The sequence below is a fragment of the Thalassophryne amazonica genome, chromosome 6, assembly GCF_902500255.1.
Source record: "Thalassophryne amazonica chromosome 6, fThaAma1.1, whole genome shotgun sequence".
NCBI lineage: Eukaryota > Metazoa > Chordata > Actinopteri > Batrachoidiformes > Batrachoididae > Thalassophryne > Thalassophryne amazonica.
Window position 1 is genome coordinate 24450221 of NC_047108.1, and position 21692 is coordinate 24471912.

The 21692-nt window shown below is 43.5% G+C and overlaps 1 protein-coding gene across 1 annotated transcript in view; it reads right to left on the reverse strand.

Moving 5' to 3' along the window:
- Positions 1 to 7031: 7031 nt before the first annotated feature.
- LOC117511430 (tumor necrosis factor receptor superfamily member 14-like) overlaps positions 7032 to 21692 on the reverse strand; it is a 57150-nt gene continuing 42489 nt past the window's right edge. Inside the window, exon 7 of the mRNA XM_034171457.1 lies at positions 7032 to 7189. Coding sequence (XP_034027348.1) covers positions 7032 to 7189 — 158 coding nt within the window. The remainder of the gene's footprint in view (positions 7190 to 21692) is intronic.

Genomic DNA, 21692 nt, shown 5'->3' on the forward strand with positions numbered 1-21692 from the left:
ACAAAATTCACACTGTGTGCCATACAGTGCTGTACAGTCCCTCTTGACAAATGATCCTGTTGAAGACAAAACACCACATTAGCACAAGTCATTTTGAATGACATTCAGAACAGAACCATTGACATTCAGAACAGAAACCATAACTGGTCAGACCAGTGGTATGCCCAGTATAGAATGTGGTAGCAAACACAAGAATGGTGAAGCAGTTTCACATGTGCAAGGTTCCCTACGATGCCGCTAAGGTTGCCCAAATAAACATTGTTTAGCAAAATGACTTCTTCAATCATCACCACATCATAGCCCAGTAAATCTATGAAAATCTAGAGGGTCAACCCACCACTAATTGCAACAGAATTTATTTCTTCACTAATGGGTGCAGAAATGCCTCTAGAATAACATACTAAAAGACGCCTAAAATCCAAGTAGTGGAACAATACCCAATTCACTGGAATCTGAGCATATGTACAAGGACAAAATTGATGCATTTGTGGGCATATGTTCTATATACAAGGTCTGTTAGAAAAGTATCCAACCTTTTTATTTTTTGCAAAAACCTGATGGATTTGAATCACATGTGCTTGCATGAGCCCAACCGTGAACCTTCGTGCGCATGCGTGAATTTTTTCATGCCTGTCGAACTGCACCATTTGCTGGTAAGCAGCCTTTGTGTGAGGACGTGTGTTGTGCTCTCGTTGGATTTTCATTGCAAGGAAAATGGCGGAACGACTGCAGCAGCGCTACTGCATCAAATTTTGCCAGAAACTGGGCGACAGCCAGGTGGAAACCATTCGGAAGATTCAGACGGCTTTTGGTGACATCCTATGGGCATCACACAGATTAAGGAGTGGTACAACCGGTTTTAAAGACGTCCGCACAACGGTGGAGAGCAAGCCACGCTCCGGTCGGCCATCAACATGCTGAAATGACCAGATAATTTCCAAAGTGAATGCTGTGGTGATGCGGGACCGTCGTTTGACTATCCGAGAAATTGCGGAAGAGGTGGACATCAGCACTTTTTTGGCACATTCCACTGTGACAGAAGATTTGGCCATGAAAACAGTGGCGGTGAAGCTGCTGATGGCGGAGCAAAAGCAACTCCGTGTGAAGTCTTACAGGACCATGCTGTGACGTTGCTCACCTCTTCCACAATTTCTCGGATAGTCACACGACTGAAAAGCCACCGAAAGCCGTCTGAATCTTCCGAATGGTGGAAGAGGTGGGCATCATTTTTCGGAGTCCAGCATGTCCTGTGAGACATCAAGACTCCAGGGACAAAATTGTAGACCTGCACAAGGCTGGATGGACTACAGGACAACAGGCAAACAGCTTGGTAGAAGACAACTGTTCTGATTATTTATTAGAAAGTGAAGAAACACAAGATGACTGTCAATCTCCCTCAGTCTGGGATTCCATGCAAGATCTCACTTTGTGGGGTAAGGATGATTCTGAGAAAGCTCAGAACTACACAGGAGGACCTGGTCAATGACCTGAAGAGAGCTGGGACCACAGTCACAAAGATTACATTAGTAACACATGATGCTGTCATGGTTTAAAATCCTGCAGGGCAGCAAGGTCCCCTGCTCAAGCCAGCACATGTCCCAGGCCTGTTTGAAGTTCACCAATGACCATCTGGATGATCCAGAGGAGGCATGGGAGAAGGTCATGTGGTCAGATGAGACCAGAATAGAGCTTTTTGGAATCAACTCCACTTACCATGTTTAGAGGATGAGAACAACCCCAAGAAAATCATCCCAACGATGAAGCATGGGGGTGGAAACATCATACTCTGGGGGTGCTCTTCTGCAAAGGGGACAGGACAAACTGCTCTGTATTGAAGGGAGGATGGATGGGGTCATGTATTGCGAGATTTTGGCAAACAACCTCCTTCCCTCAGTAAGAGCATTGTAGATGGGTCATGGCTGGGATTTCCAGCATGACAATGACCCCAACACACAGCCAGGGCAACTAAGGAGGGGCTCCATAAGAAGCATTTCAAGGTCCTGGAGTGGCCTGGCCAGTCTCCAGACCTGAACTCAATAGAAATCTTTGGAGGGAGCTGAAACTCCAACCTCAAAGATCTAGAGAAGATCTGTATGGAGGAGTGGACCAAAATCCCTGCTGCAGTGTGTGCAAACCTGGTGAAAAACTACAGGAAGTGTTTGACCTCTGTAATTGCAAACAAAGGCTACTGTACCAAATATTAACATTTATTTTCACAGGTGTTGAAATACTTATTTGCAGCAGTAACATACAAATAAAAAAAAAAATCATACATTGTGATTTCCGGATTTTTTTTTTTTTTTTAGATTATGTCTACCACAGTGGACATGCACCTACGATGAAAATTTCAGACCCCTCCATGATTTCTAAGTGGGAGAACTTGCAAAATCGCAGGGTGTTCAAATACTTAGGACCAAGGCAGTTGTCTCAAGAGATGGTGGGTGACAAGATGGCGGGTGACACGGAGCCAAGTGAAGAAGCTCCGCAGCTGAATTTGCCAAAAAAGAGACCTCAGATTTACAAGAGTGTTGATGGAAAGCTCATAGTGGAGGATGAGTTTCTTAACTTTCTTGCGGTTAAGATAAGGACAATTAGTCAAGACGAGCTTGCTTTGCTTGCTTCCAACCATTTCACTCACAGTGGATTGAAACTTCCCGTAAAGTTTTGTTTGATCTGTGCCCTAATACAAAACAACGCTACGTTGTCAAAGGCAACCAAAAAGATCAAATAACATCAAAAGCTGCTTAAAAGTCTTAAATGAGTGCGGGGAAGACATACCGCATTTTGTGTCTCACTTCCTGGATGAGCTTCCGCCAGTCACGTTTAACAGCCTGGATGTTTCCAATCTCCTCTCAAAGATGGAGCATCTGCACAGTGAGATCTGTGTTCTGAGGCAGTCAGTAAAACTTCAAGCGGACATTGGGAAGGAGTTGCACACCGTCACCTCCGCCATGGACCACAGAGTGGCGGTGATGGAACAGCACATGGTACCTAGCGGCATGAACCAGCTCGGTGCGGCTAAGGTGCCAGAGAGGAACTCGGGCGCAGGAGCTTGTGGAGGTGTTGCTGAAAGTGGACGCGCCTGTGGAGGAGCCTGGGGTCCGGCTGGGGAGTGGGAGGCCACCGGGTTGGCGTGATCTGTGACCGGGACTGCGCCATTGCCAGAGTGACGTTGGAAGACGACGTGGTTGAGCGCATACAGGAACTCTTAATGGAGTGAAGTTGTAAATATCACCGGCCGCTAAGGGCTAATAGTAATAGTGACTACGCCCATATTAAACAGCATAAAAATGTGCCTGTGCGCAAGAGAGCTAAGCCGATCTATGGTACTGGTGCACAGAATAACAAAGGCAGTGCGGACGAAGCTGGTTAATGTCTTCGCCAACAAGGTTTCTACCTGATCTCGATGCGGAGACACTTGGTGGTTACCTCAGAGAAAAGACTGGACGTGAGGGTGAAGTGTGAACGCATCGTTACGAGGAATACGAGATGTAGTTCCTTTAAGGTCAGAGTCAGAGGGTGCGAGGATGTTTCAGAGGTGTACAACCCAGAGCTGTGGCCAGAAGGATCGCTGGTGCGGCGATACTATGAGCCACGGAAGGTGGCCCGCAAAGTGCTTGACACGTCGGTCGTGACTAATGACATTATGGGGCTCATTGGAGAAGAGGATGTTTCATCTCACTAACTCCATGCGCGTCATTTCTTGTAACTGTCGGGCTTGCGCGGTGGAAATACTGTGGCCGACAAAGCTCGGCGAATAACTGTGGATAAGCTTTTACAAAAATGTGATATTTTATGCCTACAGGAAACTTTTCTGCCCAAACAGGAGTTAGGAAATTTGAATTTTATTAATGAAAATTTCCATGGAGCTGGGGAGTCAACTGTGGACTTATCCATGGGAATGGTGAGAGGACGCATTCCTGGGGGTGTGGCTATTTTATGGCGTAAAAAAAATGGATACTTTGATAAGTGTTGCAGGACAGGAGTTGACTGGTGCATTGCTGTACATTTAAGGATGGATAAGAGAGATTTTGTTATCCTTAATGTTTATATGCCATATGAGTGTTCAATGAATGAAGAGGAGTATTTGAATCGTCTGGACTTTATTAGCTCTTTCATTAATGAGCATGAGTCCACATCTGTGTTTGTGGTGGGTGACATGAATGCTGATATTTCAGATAGTGTGTCTCTGTTTGCAAAGCATATGCTCCAGTTTTTGTCAAGATAATAATTTTGTTTATCTAGTCAGCTATTGCTACCAATGGCCAGCTTCACGTATTAAGTGATGCTTGGCATACAACATCATGGTTAGACCACTGTATTAGCACTGCTGATGCACATGCTGCTCGTAAATCTATAGAGATCTTGTATGAGTATTTGGTCTCAGATCATGTCCCATTTATGTTTATACTGGATGTTAAAACCTTGCCTGAACTAACGCAGCAGAGAGATGTTAATACTGTATGTTCAAAGTGGATTGGACCAGACTTTACAGGATGATCTCATGACCTATAGGATGAGACGTGAAGCTCTTCTGAATGACATACTTCTTCCTAAGCATGCTATTCAGTGCACCGATGTAATTGCAAGGATACTTCACATTGTGAGGCCTTTGTAATGTATATGAGTATATTGTTGATGCTATACTAAGAGCTGCAGCATGTGCATAACCTGTGCAAAAACTAAAAATATTAAGCCAGGCTGGAACAAGTATGTATTTACGTATTGTGAAGAAGCTAAGCATGCGCATAAGGCATGGATGCAAGCTGGCAGACCTAGGGGTGGACCTGCCTTCCAGTATAAAAGACTTACCAATTTAAAGTATAAATATGCCATTCGCTATATAACCAAACATGAACAAAATATGAGAGCAGATTCTATGGCTGAAAAATTACTTCATAAGAATGTGAGTGGCTTCTGGAATGAGGTCAGAGCTTTAAACAGAACTAATATGCAACTTCCCAGTGTCATAGAGGGAGTGTCTGGTGCTGAAAACATTGCTGAATTATGGAGGTAACACTATTCTACCCTATTTAATTGCGTGAAAAGTGAGCCATTTGAAGTGGGAAAGATTGGAAATCAGGATGCAGTGACTATTACTCGGTGTGAAGTCCAGGATGCAATAGATGAACTTTCTAATAACAAGGCTACCGGCTCTGATAAAATAACAGCAGAACACCTGAAATATGCTAGTCCGAAAGCTGCTGTCCTGTTGGCGCTCTGCTTTATCGGGTTTTTGACCCACGGACTTCTTCCTGACTCCTTAATGTCCGTCACTTTAGTGCCTGTCATTAAGGATAAGGCTGGTAAAGTTGGGAGTCTGGACAATTACAGGCCAATAGCTTTAGCAAGTGTCATATCTAAAGTTTTTGAAAATATACTGCTGGATCGCCTGAACCATTGTATAAGTACAACTGACAATCAGTTTGGATTTAAATCAAAGTTTGGGACTGATTTATGTATTTACAGCTTGAAGAAGACAGCACAGACGTATCTTAGACAAAACTCATCTATGCTCTTAGGGTTTATTGATGCATCCAAAGCGTTTGACAGAGTGAATCATTCAAAATTATTTGTAAAACTAAAGCAAAGGAATGTGCCCGATAGTATTATAAGAATACTTGTTTACTGGTACTCTTGTCAGAAGATGCAGGTTAAGTGGGGAAGTACCATCTCAGCCTCTTTTGGTGTCAAAAATGGCATCCGCCGGGGGGGCTGTTGTCCACTGCTTTATTTAATCTGTATATGGATGAGTTGTCCAAGCGCTTAAATCACTGTAAAACAGGTTGTATGATTGGTAACAAACTGATCAATCATTACATGTATGCTGATGATCTGGTCATCCTTTCACCAAGCAGTGCTGGTTTTCAACAGGGGCTGAATGTCTGCTCGGATTATGGGCTTGAATGTGATATTAAGTATAATGCAAAAAAGAGTACTGTACTTATTTGTAGATTCAAAGAGGACAAGGACCTTTGTTTTCCAGACTTTTATGTCTGGACAAACACTAAGAGTCTGTGGTGACACAAAATACTTGGGTCACTTTATAACAGACAAGCTTTGTGATGCGGATGATATCAATCACCAGCACCGAACACTTTATGCCCAAGCCAATATTTTGGTGAGAAAATTTCATATGTGCACAGAAAATGTAAAAATCCAGCTGTTCAGGACCTATTGCTCACCACTCTACACAGCACCATTGTGGTGCAAATATAGGAAGACGACATTACAAAAACTTAAAGTTGCCTATAATGATGCTTTTCGCATTTTATTGAAAAAGCCCAGGTTCAGCAGTGCCAGCCTGCTGTTCTGTCAGGCACGTGTCAACTCATTTGATGCGCTGATGAGAAATTTAATGTACAGATTTGTGTGCCGGCTAAATGATTGTAAGAACTCCCTTGTACAGCCTCTGGTGAGCCCCTATGTCAGGTCTGTGCGTTACCAGTCAGCTCTGTGGAAGCACTGGTACAACAGGTTTTTATAAACTGCATGTTTTGTGTGTTATTGTCTGCATTGTTTTATATATATATATATTTTTTTTTTTTTATGGACTTCGAGTTTGAAATAAAGTATACTACTACTAGTACTACTACTACTACTTATTTTCCTCACTGTACATGCTTTTTAATACCATAGAAGCCATATTAACTATTCCCTTCCTTACTTTTGAATATGTTGTCAAGTAAAGTTTGAAGACACTTGGGAAGGAAAGAGGCAAGATGGTGGCGCGCACGGGTTAGCTCTCCAATTTGGTGCTTGTTTTTCTTACTCTTTGTGCGTATATTCTTCTAGTTTTGTAAAGCGACCCACAGCTTCACCCGCCAGAACCTTATCGACCTCGCTCTGAGGTACAAACTGTCGGTTACAAGCGGATTCCACCAGTACCACAACATCCCGGAGGACATAGCGACAACACCAGGCTCTCCGTGGATTACCAGCCTGCCCAGCAGGCGGTGTAAGTGGCGTAGAGACAGGAAGCAGAAGCGAGGATGTCAGTCCGGCTCCGATGCTAGGCTACATAAACAACCTCACAGGCCAGCATTACCAAGCCTCTTCCTCTCAAACGCCAGATCCATCACCCACAAAATGGACGAATTGGAGCTACGAATGGCCACAAACAGCTTTGTGCGGAACTGCAGCGTTATTTTCATCACGGAGACGTGGCTTTGAGCTAGCAGGCCGCATGCTACATCAGACAGAACCAGTGATCCAGGTAAGTGCAGAGGTAGAGGGCTCTGTGTTTATGTGAACTGCAAGTGGTGCTGTAGCAGGAGGGTCATTGACTCTCACTGTTCTCCTGATTTAGAGGTGCTGGCAGTCTCCTGCAGGCCTTTTTATCTCCCAAGGGAATTTACAGTAGTCGTGTTTACTGTTTACATCCCACCCGATGCTAACGTTAGCACAGCCCTTAGCCTCTTGCTTGCCTGTGTATATAAACAGCAGCTGGCCCACCTGGATGGCGTTTGTATTGTTGCTGGTGACTTCAAGCAAGCGTGTTTAAAGACTGTGCTCCCTAAGTTCGTCCAGTACGTGAAGTGTACCACCAGAGGGGAAAATACTTTGGACCATGTCTACTCAAACGTAAAACATGTGTGCAAAGTCATTCCCCTCCCCCATCTCGCTGGATCTGACCATTTCTGCCCGTCCCTCACCCCCACCTACACCCCCTGCTGAGGCAAACAAAGCCACAACGAAAGACTATCCAAACCTGGCCTGAGGGAGCGCTCTCCCAGCTACAGGACTGCATGGGATTTATTTTCCAGCCACAACCTGCAGGAGTACACTGACACTATACTCGCTTACATTAAGAACTGTGTTGACACTGTCACCATCAACAAAAGGGTCAGGGTTTTTCCAAACCAGAAGCCCTAGATGAACAGTGCAGTCCAGCCGCAACACCGCCTTTAAATCAGGGGACAGGGCCCTGTACAGCGCGGCCAGGTCCAATCTGAAAAGAGGCATCAGAGAGGCCAAGGCTGCCTACAAGAAAAAGATAGAAGACCACTTTGCTGCAAATGACCCCAGAAGGATGTGGCAGAGAATAAATCATATAACCAACTACAGAAGCAGCAACCCAGGAAATGCTAGGTCTGACGCCTCGCTGGCAGAGGAGCTGAACCGCTTCTTTGCCTGCTTCAAAGCAGACAGACCAGCAGCAACTCCACACCCACCACCCTCCAGCACTAGCATGCTAACACTTCAGGAACACAGAGTGAGACATGTGCTGAAGGCGGTGAACCCCAGGAAGGCAGCCGGCCCTGATGGTGTACCTGGAAAGGTACTCAAAGCGTGTGCTGACCAACTGGCTGGAGTTTTCACCTGCATCTTCAACCTGTCCCTGTCGCAGGCATCATTCCACTCTGCCTCAAATCTTCCACCCTCATTCCAGTCCCCAAGAAGTTAGCAGTGGAGAGCATAAATGACCACAGGCCTGTTGCACTTATGCCTGTGGTCATGAAGTGCTTTGAAAGACTGGTCTCTCAGCACATCAGAGCCTGTCTGCTTCCCACTCTGGACCCCCAGCAGTTTGCCTACAGGGCAAACCGCTCCACAGACACTATCGCCACAGCTCTCCATACCACGCTGAGCCACCTGGTGCACCAGCAGAGCTATGTGAGGATGCTCTTCCTGGACTTCAACTCAGCCTTCAACCACATCATCCCGGAGATCCTGGTCCAGAAACTGACACACCTGGGCATCTCCACCCCCATCTGCCAGTGGATCAAGGACTCCTCACAAACCGCCCACAGTCCGTGAAACTCGGCCCCCACCTTTCCTCCACCATCACACTAAGCACTGGTTACCCTCAAGGCTGTGTACTGAGCCCCCTCCTGTTGACCCTTTACATGCACGACTGCTCTCCGACCCATCCCACAAACACCATCATAAAGTTTGCAGATGACACCACCATGATTGGGCTCATCTCAGGGGGGGATGAGACTGACTACAGAGACGAGGTCAATCGACTGACAGCGTGGTGTTCAGCTAACAACCTGCGGCTGAATACTACAAAAACAAAAGAAATAATCCTGGACTAAAGGAAGAACAGGGCTGGCCCAGCCCCGCTCCACGAGGTCTGTGAGAAAAATATCCGACATTATTGTTTTTTTCAAAAACCATATGGATTTGAATCACGTGTGATTGCGTCATCCAAGCTTGAACCTTCGTGCGCATGCGTGAGTTTTTTCACGCCTGTCGGTTGCGTCATTCGCCTGTGAGCAGGTTTGTGTGAGCAGGTTTTGTGTGATATTTCAGACGGATTCCGGTTGCTTTCCAGTCGTGTGATTATCCGATTATGATTGAGCATGAGCTGGACATGCCCCAACATGTCCCGTGAGGCTTCATCACGGCATTGCTTTGCGCCATGCGGCTCCACCGCGCATGACAAAAACTCCTGTAACAGTGGAATGTGCCGTCATTTCTAACTGGACGCTGTCTTGATGCGGTATGTCATCTGACTAGCACAGGAATTGTGAAAAGACATGGACATCAGCACTTTTTCAGCACATTAAGACAGACGTGCGGAGGAGTTCCGCGCGTCGCGGTGGAGCCGCATGGCACAAAGCAAAGCCGTGATGAAGCCTCATGGGACATGTTGGGGCATGTCCAGCTCATGCACAATCACAATCGGATAATCACACGACTGTAAAGCAACCCGAATCCGTCTGAAAACCATCTCAAAGCCGTCCTGTGAGACCAACACCAAGGTGGTTTTGTCCCGCGCCATGAGCGGCATGGTGGTGCATTCATCCGCTTCTTTTTTCCATGAAAAAAACTCCTGTAACAGTGGAATGTGCCGAAAAAGTGCTGATGTCCACGTCTCCTGCCTTTTTGTGAAAGTCAGACGACAACAAAGCCTTCACGTTGGAAATGATCTGGTGTTTCAGCGGGGGTCTGAGCATGTCGATCGCGCTGGGAGCGCGCTGCGCAGTTGTGGGCCGTCCTTAAAGCGGCAGTAACACGCCGTAATCTGTTTAATCCCCATAAAATCGTCCCTGAAAGCCATATTAATTTTTCAAACGGTGTCCACCTGGAGGTCTCTCACACTTTCTGGAAAAAAAAATTGACGCAGCAAAGCTCCAAATCATTCAGACATTTATTCGCAATAAAAAAAACGACGAGAGGGGTGGACCAGTGCTCACACAAACAAACAAAAACCTGCTCACAGGCGAATGATGCAACCAAAAGGCGTGAAAAAACTCACGCATGCGCATGAAGGTTCAAGCTTGGCTGATGCAATCGCACGTGATTCAAATCCATATGGTTTTTGAAAAAAATAATAAGGTCGGATACTTTTCTCACAGACCTCGTACATCCAAGGGGACTGTGTGGAAAGGGTCAGCTCCATCAGGTTCCTGGGAGTGCAGCTCTCTGACAGCCTCTCCTGGACTGCCAACACCAGTGGTAGTGAAGAAAGCCCAGCAGTGACTCCACTTCCTGAGGGTGCTCAGGAGAAACAATCTGGAGGAGAAGCTGCTGGTGTTGTTCTACAAAGCCACCATCGGGAGCATCCTGACGTACTGCATCACAATGTGGTACGGGGGGGTGCTCAGCAGCAGACAGGAGAACGCTGCAGAGGGTGATCAAAATGGCCCAGGGGATCACTGGTTGCTCTCTGCCCAGCCTGGAAGACATTGCCAGCTCTCGCTACCTCAGCAGAGCTGCCAGCATCAGCAAAGACACATCCCACCCCAGCAACCACCTGTTTGACCTACTACCCTCCGGCCGATGGTATAGGTCAATCAAAACTAGGAAAAACAGACTCAGGGACAGCTTTCTCCCCAGAGCGATCACTGCACTGAACAATAACAAATCACTAATCCACACCTTCAAGTTTCTGGTGCAATATCTGTAAACCATGTGCAATTTTCCCTTGCAATATGATTCCACAGTTGTATATAATTCTCATTTACATTTTACTTGGTCCACATTTTATTTTATTTTATTCTATGTTATATTAGTTGTTATGAGCCTCAATGCTGGTTTCGCCAACTGAACGGTACCCCCTAAAAATTGGTCCGCCCTGCCTTCACTGCGCATGTGTCATTTGGGACCACAGCAGCTCATCTGAGTCTACACCCAAGCGATCAAAGGGAATAATGTGATATTAACCATCAGATGGCAAAGTAAAACCTCATTCTAAAGTCAGTTTGAAGCAGCAATAATCACCTATTTGCTACTGACGCTCCAAAATGATGTAGCACACCAGACGTGTGCCGTGCTGCTGCTGTGGTCGGTCCGCTGTCTTTTATTATGAAATAATGCTGAATTTATGTGGAAATGATTTTTGTAGAAAAGCTTCAGATATCTGTCGTTGATGTAGATGATGACTGGAGTGCAGTTTTAAGCAGAAACAAGGTGATAATCGGTGAATCGCTGCTGAAGCTCAGAAATGACGATGCTGATGCTCCAAAATGATGCACGCGCAGTGAAGGCAGGACAGACTACTTTTTTTGAAGGGGGGGTTCGGTCGACCACACCAGACTGCCTACAGGGTTCTTTGTAAAAATTTAATGTGCACATTTTGTCCAGGCACTGCTATTGTCATTATGCCTTTTGCCTCACTGGCTTTCTGAATGGTTTCACATCCTTTGTTGTAAGTTTTGCACAAGCTTGACTTTCTAACACAGATTTATTGCAGACTGGGCCCTGGAGCTCATCCATCTTTATTCAACCTGAAACAAACAAGACCATTACACCTCCGCCACACATATGCAAAACATTATTATTTAACTGGAGTGGGTTACATCAATAAGAGAGAACTGGAATATTATATTGATTTAGCAGCCATTTTAAAATGTATTAATTGAGGCCCTAGCTTAGATACTGCACTGTTACATGGCCCCAAAAATGTCACTTTACACTCCACAATTGTCCCTCTAGATGCCCTTATTGCAGAGATATGGAAAAGAGTGATTATTTAGGTAACCATTTAATAATATTATGTTAATTAGGGCTCCAGGTTTGAAAATGGTTGTATTATATTTCCTAGCCCCCAAAAAGTCAATTTAGACTCCATATTGTCCCTCTAGGTGCCCTTATTGTAGAATTACAGATATTTTGATCATTTCAGTGACCATTTGAAATATGTTAATTACAGCCTTGTCTTAGAGATTTAAGAATGGTTCCAATGTATTCCTTTGCCACAAAAATGTCAATTTAGACCCCAAAAACTGTCATTCAAAGTGTACTAGGGGCAAAGTTATAGCATTGTTTATTGTTATTGGCAGCCATTTTTATAGATGCAAATTTAGCACTTGGATTTTAGGGGACTTTCAGTATGTCATTTAGAAGACCATTCTGCACTCATGGTGAAAAATAAATTCTGTTGCAATTAATGGTGGGTCATTTCATATTTGTGTTGGACTATCATGCAAAATCTCAGTGTTTTCCATTAAGTACAAGAAAAAGTTACATTTGTGATCACTGCTGACGTTATTCCATGCTTAAATGAAAAACTTTCTTCATTTGGCACACATTAAATATATTACAGCAACTTACAGTGCATCCAGAAAGTATTCACAGTGCTTCACTTTTTCCACATTTTCTTATGTCCCATCACCATTATTCCAGAATGGAGCAACTCGTTTTTTCCTTCAAAATTCTACTTAAAATGGCCCATAATGACAACATGAAATTTTTTTTATTTTTTTTTGCAAATATACTCAACAAAAATATAAATGCAACACTTTTGGTTTTGCTCCCATTTTGTATGAGATGAACTCAAAGATCTAAAACTTTTTCCACATACCCAATATCACCATTTCCCTCAAATATTGTTCACAAACCAGTCTAAATCTGTGATAGTGAGCACTTCTCCTTTGCTGAGATAATCCATCCCACCTCACAGGTGTGCCATATCAAGATGCTGATTAGTCACCATGATTAGTGCACAGGTGTGCCTTAGACTGCCCACAATAAAAGGCCACTCTGAAAGGTGCAGTTTTATCACACAGCACAATGGCACAGATGTCGCAAGATTTCAGGGAGCGTGCAATTGGCATGCTGACAGCAGGAATGTCAACCAGAGCTGTTGCTCGTGTATTGAATGTTCATTTCTCTACCATAAGCCGTCTCCAAAGGCGTTTCAGAGAATTTGGCAGTACATCCAACCAGCCTCACAACCGCAGACCACGTGTAACCACACCAGCCCAGGACCTCCACATCCAGCATGTTCACCTCCAAGATCGTCTGAGACCAGCCACTCAGACAGCTGCTGAAACAATCGGTTTGCATAACCAAAGAATTTCTGCACAAAACTGTCAGAAACCGTCTCAGGGAAGCTCATCTGCATGCTCGTCGTTCTCATCGGGGTCTCGACCTGACTCCAGTTCGTCGTCGTAACCGACTTGAGTGGGCAAATGCTCACATTTCGCTGGCGTTTGGCACGTTGGAGAGGTGTTCTCTTCACGGATGAATCCCGGTTCACACTGTTCAGGCAGATGGCAGACAGCGTGTGTGGCGTCGTGTGGGTGAGCGGTTTTCTGATGTCAATGTTGTGGATCGAGTGGCCCTGGTGGCGGTGGGGTTATGGTATGGGCAGGCGTCTGTTATGGACGAAGAACACAGATGCACTTTATTGATGGCAGTTTGAATGCACAGAGATACCGTGACGAGATCCTGAGGCCCATTGTTGTGCCATACATCCAAGAACATCACCTCATGTTGCAGCAGGATAATGCACGGCCCCATGTTGCAAGGATCTGTACACAATTCTTGGAAGCTGAAAAATGTCCCAGTTCTTGCATGGCCGGCATACTCACCGGACATGTCACCCATTGAGCATGTTGGGATGCTCGGACCGGCGTATACGACAGCGTGTACCAGTTCCTGCCAATATCCAGCAACTTCGCACAGCCATTGAAGAGGAGTGGACCAACATTCCACAGGCCACAATTGACAACCTGATCAACTCTATGCAAAGGAGATTGTTGCAATGCATGAGGCAAATGGTGGTCACACCAGATACTGACTGGTATCCCCCCCCAATAAAACAAAACTGCATCTTTCAGAGTGGCCTTTTATTGTGGACAGTCTAATGCACACCTGTGCACTAATCATGGTGTCTAATCAGCATCTTGATATGGCACACCTGTGAGGTGGGATGGATTATCTCAGCAAAGGAGAAGTGCTCACTATTACAGATTTAGACTGGTTTGTGAACAATATTTGAGGGAAATGGTGATATTGTGTATGTGGAAAAAGTTTAGATCTTTGAGTTCATCTCATACAAAATGGGAGCAAAAACCAAAAGCGTTGCGTTTATATTTTTGTTGAGTATTAAAAAAAAAAAAAATCACACATACGCAGACTGAGGCCGAATTGCGTCAAAAATAACACATCGGGCCACAATGGGAAATACTTTCTTGCTGTCCGAAGACCAATGGAGACAGCAGTCTGTGAACATCTACATATTTGGTCGCATTCGCTCAGGCTGTCCCGAGTGTGTTGCACATGTTCGAAACACTCTTGGCACCATCGAGATGGAACACACATCTGACAGCGGGTCTATGTGCAGTTTCTGCATTATCTGATTGCAGACTGCATATTCCTGATGCATCAAAACAGCATCTGACATGATCTGATCGCAACTGATTGAGCTCTGAGATCGATCGGTCACAGCAAAGCCTGCCGCATGTTGTGCCACGGATGTCCACCTCCACTGGACCCCGGCCAGGGAGGGGCAAAGGAAATGTTGCTATGTAATAACATGTATGTGAACAGCGCACAATCAAACAAAGTACCGCAGCAATTAACAACCTCGTCTTCTTGAATATGATGGCACAAGCTTGGCGCACCTATTTTGGACAGTTTTGCCCATTCCTCTTTGCAGCACCTCTCAAGCTCCATCAGGTTGGATGGGGATGTTCAAATCAGATTCAGGTCTGGGCTCTGGCTGGGCCACTCAAGGACATTCAGAGTTGCCCTGATGCCACTCCTTTGACATCTTGGCTGTGTGCTTAGGGTCACTGTTCTGCTGAAAGATGAACCATCACTCAGTCTGAGGTCAAGAGCACTCTGGAGAAGGTTTTCATCCAGGATGTCTCTGTACATTGCTGCATTCATCTTTCCCTCATCCTGACTAGTCTCCCAGTTCCTGCCACTGAAAAACATATCCATAGCATGATGCTGCCACCAGCATGCTTCACTGTAGGGATGGTACCTGGTTTCCTCCAAACATGATGCCTGGCATTCACATCAAAGAGTTCAATCTTTGTCTCATTAGACCAGAGAGTTTTGGTTCTCATGGTCCTTCAGTTATGTTGAAAATTACAGACCTCTCTCATTTTTCTAAGTAGAACTTGCACAATCAGGAGCTGACTAAATACTTTTTTGCCCCACTGTATAAAGTGCTTTTACGGTAAAAGCACTTTACAATGATGCCTCACATTCACCCATACACACAATTAGGGATGAGTATTGATAAGATTTTGTTAATATCAATGCCATTGTTGAGTCCACTTATCGATCACATTCTTTATCAATACTGCTTGTGAATTTTCTGTGTATTAAAAGTAGGCTTTACAGGTTTTCTATGTCAACAACATTTTACTGAGTCTTAAAGTAAATAAATATGAAATTGGTCACTGGATCCTGATCTCTGGACATTAAAACGAAAATGTAACAAAAAACTGTCAACGCGCAGCGTTTAAAACTGTGCACTTAGTCCCACAAAACAGGAACAGAACAGGGGCCGATTCTTGTTTCTTGCCCGCAACAAGACAAGAGTCCCAGTTAGTGACGTTAATCTACACAAAAGTGACTCACGATTGACAACTTCAAATGTCTTTGAGTGGAGTTAATGAAGAAATTGCGGACCTGCCACTTCTGAAAAGCAGAGAAGCAGCACTGTTTCTTTGCTTCAAGCAGAGTCGCTGCAGAAGCAGCAGGTCTGTAATCAATGTAAAGAAATGATTTTTTTTTTCCCAATAAACACCCTCAAAAACAATGGCCGCTCTGGCGTAATGTGAACTGAAGGACCGATAAGGGAATCATTTTAAGCAAAAAGGCTATTGAATAATTTCTTAACAATTCTTAAAAGGAACCGCTGTTTGATACCCATCCCTACACACAACTATTTGTCACACACAGACATCAGGCTGTAATTTGGGGATTAAGGACCTTGCCCAAGGGACCTGAGTGACTTTCTGGTCTGACAGAGATTTGAACCAAAGATCCTCTGATCACAAGCCCACCACTTTAACCATTACCTCCTTTTTGCTGTGGACTATCATAGGCCTACTCTTAATGTGGATGGGAAACCCATTGTATTAGTGTGGAAATTAAGGGCCAAAATCCCTGCTGCAGTGTGTGCAAACCTGGTGAAAAACTACAGGAAACATTTGACCTCTGTAATTGCAAACAAAGGCTACTGTACCAAATATTAACATTGATTTTCACAGGTGTTCAAATACTTACTTGCAGCAGTAACATACAAATAAATTATTAAAAAAAAAAAAAATCATACATTGTGATTTCCGGATTTTTTTTTAGATTATGTCTATTATGATGAAAATTTCACACCCCTCCATGATTTCTAAGTGGGAGAACTTGCAAAATCGCAGGGTGTTCAAATACTGATTTTCCTCATTGTAATTGTTGTAGTACAAATCATCAGGGGCCTCATACACAAAGTGTGCATTCACACAAAAATGCAGCATACGTCCATCTCTATCTTCAGATGTATCAAAAGTGAAATGACCGTGGAAATGTGCTGTGTGTCACACAAAAATCCTGGCTGGTGTACGCACGTTTCTACAGCTCCTGGTCCACTGCCAACACAGAGGTGATGCTGGGAACCGTTAACAGTGTGAAAACATGAAGTCACCAGAGTGATATGCACATCAGAGACACACTTATGAACAATTAACACACCCCCACGTGTTTGCAATTATATGGGTGACTACAAAAGCATGTGCAAAGAGATGCGTAAAATGACAATGACTGTTAGAGTTGTTAGAGGATGTTACACCCTATTATGTAACAACACCTCATTATGTAACAGGCTGACAAAATGTAATAAATTTTCATGCCATTATGTAATAATTTACGCATTTTGTAACAATTGCTGCATTTTGTAATAAGCCGCTTGAACGCAATATGTAATATATTTCTCCACATTTTGTAATAAAATTATTACACATTGCGGAGGCTATTACAAAATGAGGTAGCTGATTTTTTAGTGGTTTGCAAATGTAATAACATGGTGCATTATGTAATAACCAACAAAAATGGGTATCTTTGTCAGCACTGTGATCTATCAGGCACATAAAGCACAACATATATCATCAGTAATGACCAGTGTTGCCACAGTTACTTTGAAAAAGTAATCCAATTACTGATTACTCCTTGAAAAAGTAACTTAGTTACTTTACTGATTACTCAATTGGAAAAGTAACTAAGTTAGATTACTAGTTACTTTTTTAGTTACTTTCCCCAGCTGCCGACAACAACCCTCTGCCACCTCAACATGACAATGATACCTGTTTTGCCAAAACTCACTTTATAGTCACCCTTTCTTGACTTCAATGAAAATAAATATTTGTTTTATAAAAAGTAAAATAAAGACCTCTTTCTTGACCTCATATTTAACTATTGGCAGCACTGCAACAGTAAAACTTGCAGTTTCTAACCTACATTGTTTATAAATGTAACTATAAAATTCATTCTAACATTTAAATTATCTCTAAACATTTTACTTGTCGAAATTATTATTATTTTAAGTAGTATTAGTTGTAGTAAAAAAAACGGCTTCAAAACTGGACCTTTAATCTAGGGGTGTTGTGGGGGGGGCACATCCTTGCCCCACGCCCCCTTCTATCTGGATTCGCCCCTGCTTTGGCGTTTGAGCACAAAGAATGTTTAACATTTATTTATGCAGAAAACATGACCAGATTTACAAGTAAGAAAGTTTTATTGTGTTTTCACATCATGTGGTCCTCAGAAAGAGTTTAGGTGCATTTGAGTGGAAAACTGTCTGTTGTTGACGCGTCGCGGAGGATCAGCTGTTTTTTAGCAGCAGATACGGAGCGGCTCAGCTCAGAATTCTAAATAAGGAGAAAAAAAAAGCACGAGTCGTAGCTGCTGCAAAAAAATGCGGATGAAAAGCTCACAGCTCGCTTAAAGTGGGCAGTTCAGTCGAACCCCAACCTCCTGCCCACAGACCAAGTTTAATGCTGCTGTCGACCCACAATGCAAAAATAATAGTAACGCACAGTGACTTGGAGAAGTAACTTTAATCTGATTACTGATTTGGAAAGATTAACGCGTTAGATTACTCGTTACTAAAAAAAGTGGTCAGATTAGAGTAACGCGTTACCGGCATCACTGGTAATGACAACAGCATCGTATACAGCCCAGCCTAGATTAGTGCACATGCAGGTTTTGATTCATGCCATCTAAGGCTCACTTACTGTTTGAGGTTTGCTTTGAGAAACCTAAAGGCCCATGCATACACTATCTGTCAATAGAAGCCAGTGCGATAGAAGAACAGTCCAGACAGGGCATTATCTGGGGCACTGAGTAAAGAAATGATGTGGGGGCAGTGTGTAGCACAGACTCAAGACTGGCACTATTTCATTGGTAGTCCTTTAGCTACATGTTGGAGAGATTTATCTACAGGAACAAAACAGACAGAGAAGGATAAAACAAATCGAATTGATCAGAAGTCATGGGGAGAGGAGTCATAGGTAAGGGTCATTAGAAACATGTGGAAAGCTGTGATTTAAAATATTTTGGTGGCTGTTTAAAGTGCTTAAGTTTGGTGTGTTATTCTGACACACATAAAATAGCCTAACTGAAATAGGCACATGAACACATAAGTAAGGATTAAACAACTTGAAGCCGTACATTATACGGTTTGAATGCACGACACGGAGTCAAAAACACCACGATGCAAAGCGGAGTGGTGTTACTCCGCGAAGTGCATTCAAACCGTATAATGCACGACTTCAAGTTGTTTAATTCGCTTATACCATGGTCCCACACAGTGAACTAACACACATTTATTTACGTTAACAGAACTTGATAAAAATGTGTGAGTATTTGGGACTATTTTATACCAGTCTCAAGACATTTTGCCTTCGATGCGCTGTGTCTGCGGACTCGCGCTGCAGCGGGCCACTCACACCGCCCCTCTCTCTGCTGTGTGGAGCTGCGGCCAACTGGCAACAGGTCCAGAAATTACGCTCGCTGTTTTGATGCAGAGCGTCCCGACAGCCCGCAAGGATAGAACTGTTCTCCTCTTCTTTCCTGTCTTCATTCTTGTCCAGTTTGTCCGATGTTAAATCTTTACGCCGTTGTTTTTGCTGTTCTTCTCGTCTGCTCTCCTCCTCTTTCCATTCCTCAGATGTTTTATTTTGGCCAAAAATATTAAAATTCACTTGGAAATCCATGTTTTCGTGTTTCTGTCATTCACCTGTCAAAACAGCTGATCTGCGCCAAATGATTTGCGCGTTGCTATGGTGATGACCAGAGCAGAGTGATTATAACAGTGACTTAACTCGCCGAACTACGTGTTCGTATATACGAAAATAATGCACGCCAGTTAGACATGGAATTCTCACTGACCGTGGTATAAAAACATAAAAACAAGGAGAGCAATTTTTTTCTCTTTTTAATTCACTAAGATCCCAATTACTGTTTGTCCAATAGAACAAAAACAAAAGAAAAAGGCACAAGCTTACTTACAACTCCCATTATGAATATGAAGGAACAAATAAATAAAACTATTTCTCAAGAACCATGAACAAACCTTTACAACCGAACATCAGTAAAAATCACACACAATACGAACCACATTTTTTTTTTTACATTTTTACACTGTTTTCCAAAAAATGTCACTGATTTTAAACTGACCACAGCCAATACACTTCAGCAGAAGCCAGGACATCATCCAACTGGTATTTTTGCTCAACAGCTCCCTAAGTCGCATTGCCAGACTGCTATTCTGCCCTGCGTATTTATAAAGCCTCATCATGCTTACTTCAACGTCACTATTTACATCAATACCAAAAGAAATAATTAAACCTTCTCTTAAGTACATCTGGGGATGGAATGCTTCAGCAAGATTTCGAAAGACCTTTGAAACTCTATTAAATATGCCAAGCATTGACATGTCCATATCCAATGTCAACTTGATGATAAATGAAATCAGTTCTGGCGGCAGGATGGGCGGGCCAGGTTCTCTCTCTCTTATTATCATCCAGAGGTCCATGTAGCTGGACATCATGTGTGGGGCCACCAAGGGCATCAGCTTGAGATTCAGTTGTTTGGGTATGCTCTTGTTGTCCATCAGCAAACGGTGTGAGCTCTTCATGATCATGGTCGGATTAATTTTCACGTCTTTGAATTAGTCTTTCCCTCTCAGCTTCCAGTATGTTTTCAATAAATGGAGAGACTGATCCTTCCAGACGTAAATAGTGCTCCCCATGTCCTTCAGCAATGTATCCAAGGGCTAACAAAGGATTGCCATCACGGTATGTATTGAATGGAGAAATAATTGTAGATGCATCAGCACCCAATGACGACACAACAAGAAATTGAACGTTGAAAATCTCAGAGGCCCTTTGTAGCGTGATATGGTCCCTGTATGTCGCACATTGTGACATTCTCTTCAAATACTCATCCCAGTCATTTTGATCAACAAAGTGTGACAGGTGTATTCCATTCGCATATGGATTAAACCTTAAATCTTGAACAATTTCCTCTCAAAGTTTCGGGAGATCTGAAAATTCCGTACATGGCTAGCTGATCAGATACTGCAGCAAACTGGCAATTTCCAGCTGGTGCAGGGTCAAATCGCACATTCAGATACAAAGAAATGAAATCCTCAAGTCTGTCTCTGTGTGTATTCTATCAACAGTGGATGTAAAGGTTTTGAAGTCTTTAAAGACTTGGAACGGAATCTTTCTTGCAGGCGTGTTGTAATTGTGACATCTGATACAAAGAACCACTTTTCTTGCATTTTGGGATCTCCAGGAATCTGAAACACCACTTTGTATTTGGCAAGCTTTACATTTCATTTCACAATTCTACCAGTCATGACCCGATACCTTCTTGAACCTTTGTCTTTCACTCTGACCAAAACAGCTTCATTAACATTATAAACAGATGGTGGGTTTTGCTTTGATTTCAGACTGATCATCCGCTTGTTACAGTGCCCAGTGGCCTTCTGTGCCCGTCTTCTCAATCTGTTCTGTTTAGAACAAACTGATGGCGCTGTTTTAGAGAGGGTTCAGGGAGTGGATTATTTAAATATTCCTTTCTGGTAGAAGAGGGAGACCCTGATAAGGGATGCATTATTCTACTGCTTTTTCTCCCATAATAAATTTCAAATGGAGTCATCCAGCCTAACACTTCCTTGGGATCTTCATTTAGCACTCTGGAATATGAAGGCAGATGTTTTACCCAATTATATATCGACTACAGTAAGTATGTATTGATATGTAGAACGGCCTTGAATAATCTTCCATTTTCCAATATCAAGAAGGTAAATCTGATGTCGATGGTGTACTTCTCTGGCCCTCATCGGCCTTGGGATGGGTTTGTTTCCAAATATAGCCTGGTTTAGTTGGTAGCATTCAGACCTATCCAAAGTGTTCTGAACCTTCCTCACACTTATGCCAGAATATTGCTCATTCAGTCATTTGTTCAGTTTTTTTGCCCCAGATCCTCTGGTGTCATCCATA